This window comes from Haplochromis burtoni, unplaced genomic scaffold (assembly GCF_018398535.1).
Source record: "Haplochromis burtoni strain Fernald_Lab_line unplaced genomic scaffold, NCSU_Asbu1 Contig_6426, whole genome shotgun sequence".
In the NCBI taxonomy this organism is placed as follows: Eukaryota; Metazoa; Chordata; class Actinopteri; order Cichliformes; family Cichlidae; genus Haplochromis; species Haplochromis burtoni.
In genome coordinates, this window is record NW_024588786.1 from 1 (window position 1) to 1,251 (window position 1,251).

The 1,251-nt window shown below is 39.3% G+C and overlaps 1 protein-coding gene across 1 annotated transcript; it reads right to left on the reverse strand.

Moving 5' to 3' along the window:
• Positions 1–195: 195 nt before the first annotated feature.
• Positions 196–1,232, reverse strand: LOC102292495 (odorant receptor 131-2-like; the record flags this gene model as incomplete). The annotated part of the gene is made up of 1 exon (XM_005953632.3): positions 196–1,232. A coding segment is annotated over exon 1 (943 nt), but the record flags the coding sequence as incomplete, so codon positions are not given.
• Positions 1,233–1,251: the final 19 nt, after the last annotated feature.

Here is a 1,251-nt window from a genome sequence, read left to right on the forward strand (position 1 = left end):
TTCATTGCCTTGCTTTTATTACTATTATGCAATAATAAGAAAAGACTTACAGTATAGTATAAAGCAGAAATATGATGTCAGCTTGGTTGTCTTCAACATTAGCTTTGTTTATACACTAGAGTTTGCTTTTCTTTAGAACAACATATACAGTATTATTCCAAATTACATTAATTTAATGTTTGAGCAATTTTATACTGTTGGGCAGTTTTACTCGACAGCACAGATGGTACATGAGGATGGCTCTGATCATTTGGTCTCTAATGCCATAGATAAGTGGGCTCAAACATCTGGGGGAAAGGATCATAGACACATAAAGTATACTGTAGATGCGTAAAAATGTTACTCTGTCAAGGACTTTTGAGATCTCTGTAACCAAAGGGTCATGAATAGTTGAGGACAGACTGAGGCCTAACTGTATCAGGTGCAGCAGCAGTGTGCTACGAACCTTACGGGCTGAAGCTTTATCTGTGGAGGCCGACGTGGCTGCTATCATAACACCAATATAGGAGCAAGTAACTGCAACACCAGCAGATACAAAAATAACCCAAGTGTAAGCTTTGTCATAATGATCAGACATGGGGCCAAGCAACAAAGGGGTGTTAGAGCAAAAGTCTTTCATTTGGAGACTCTCTAAGTCTTCAAATTGAAAATTTAACAGCAAAATCAGTCGAATAAAAACATTTAGTGAACTGACGGCCCAAACTATGATGATCGCTAGTGCTGTGTTCCTGATGGTGATGATGCTAGCATGCCTTAGAGGGTAGCACACAGCTATATATCTCTCCAGAGACATCACCACCAGTGTGAGAGGAGAGATTCCAGTTGTGAGATTGGCAAGCATGACAAGAAAGCCACAAACAGGATATGTCAGTCTGATTCTACAAGCAGCTAGTAAGTACAATAACTGACTCAGGACCATCTGTATGGTGTCTGCAAAAAGTAAATTATAAAGAAGAACATAACAGGCTGTCTCACGAAACACTGCTTTACTCCTCAAGATGTGTAGCATGGTCCCATTGATGAAGAGCAACACACAGCAGGATGTTGTAATTGGAGCAGAAAATAACAAGACTTCCAGTATCCCTCGGTACTGCAGTCCAACAGTGAAGTTAGTCTTAGATGGAGTGATGTTGGACATGTTAGACACACATTTACATGACTGTCCAAAAGATCTGACCAAGGATTTTATCTAGATATGTAGTCATTCTCAACTAAAAGTCAGTTAACACAGAAAAAAGTTTTTTTGTTGCA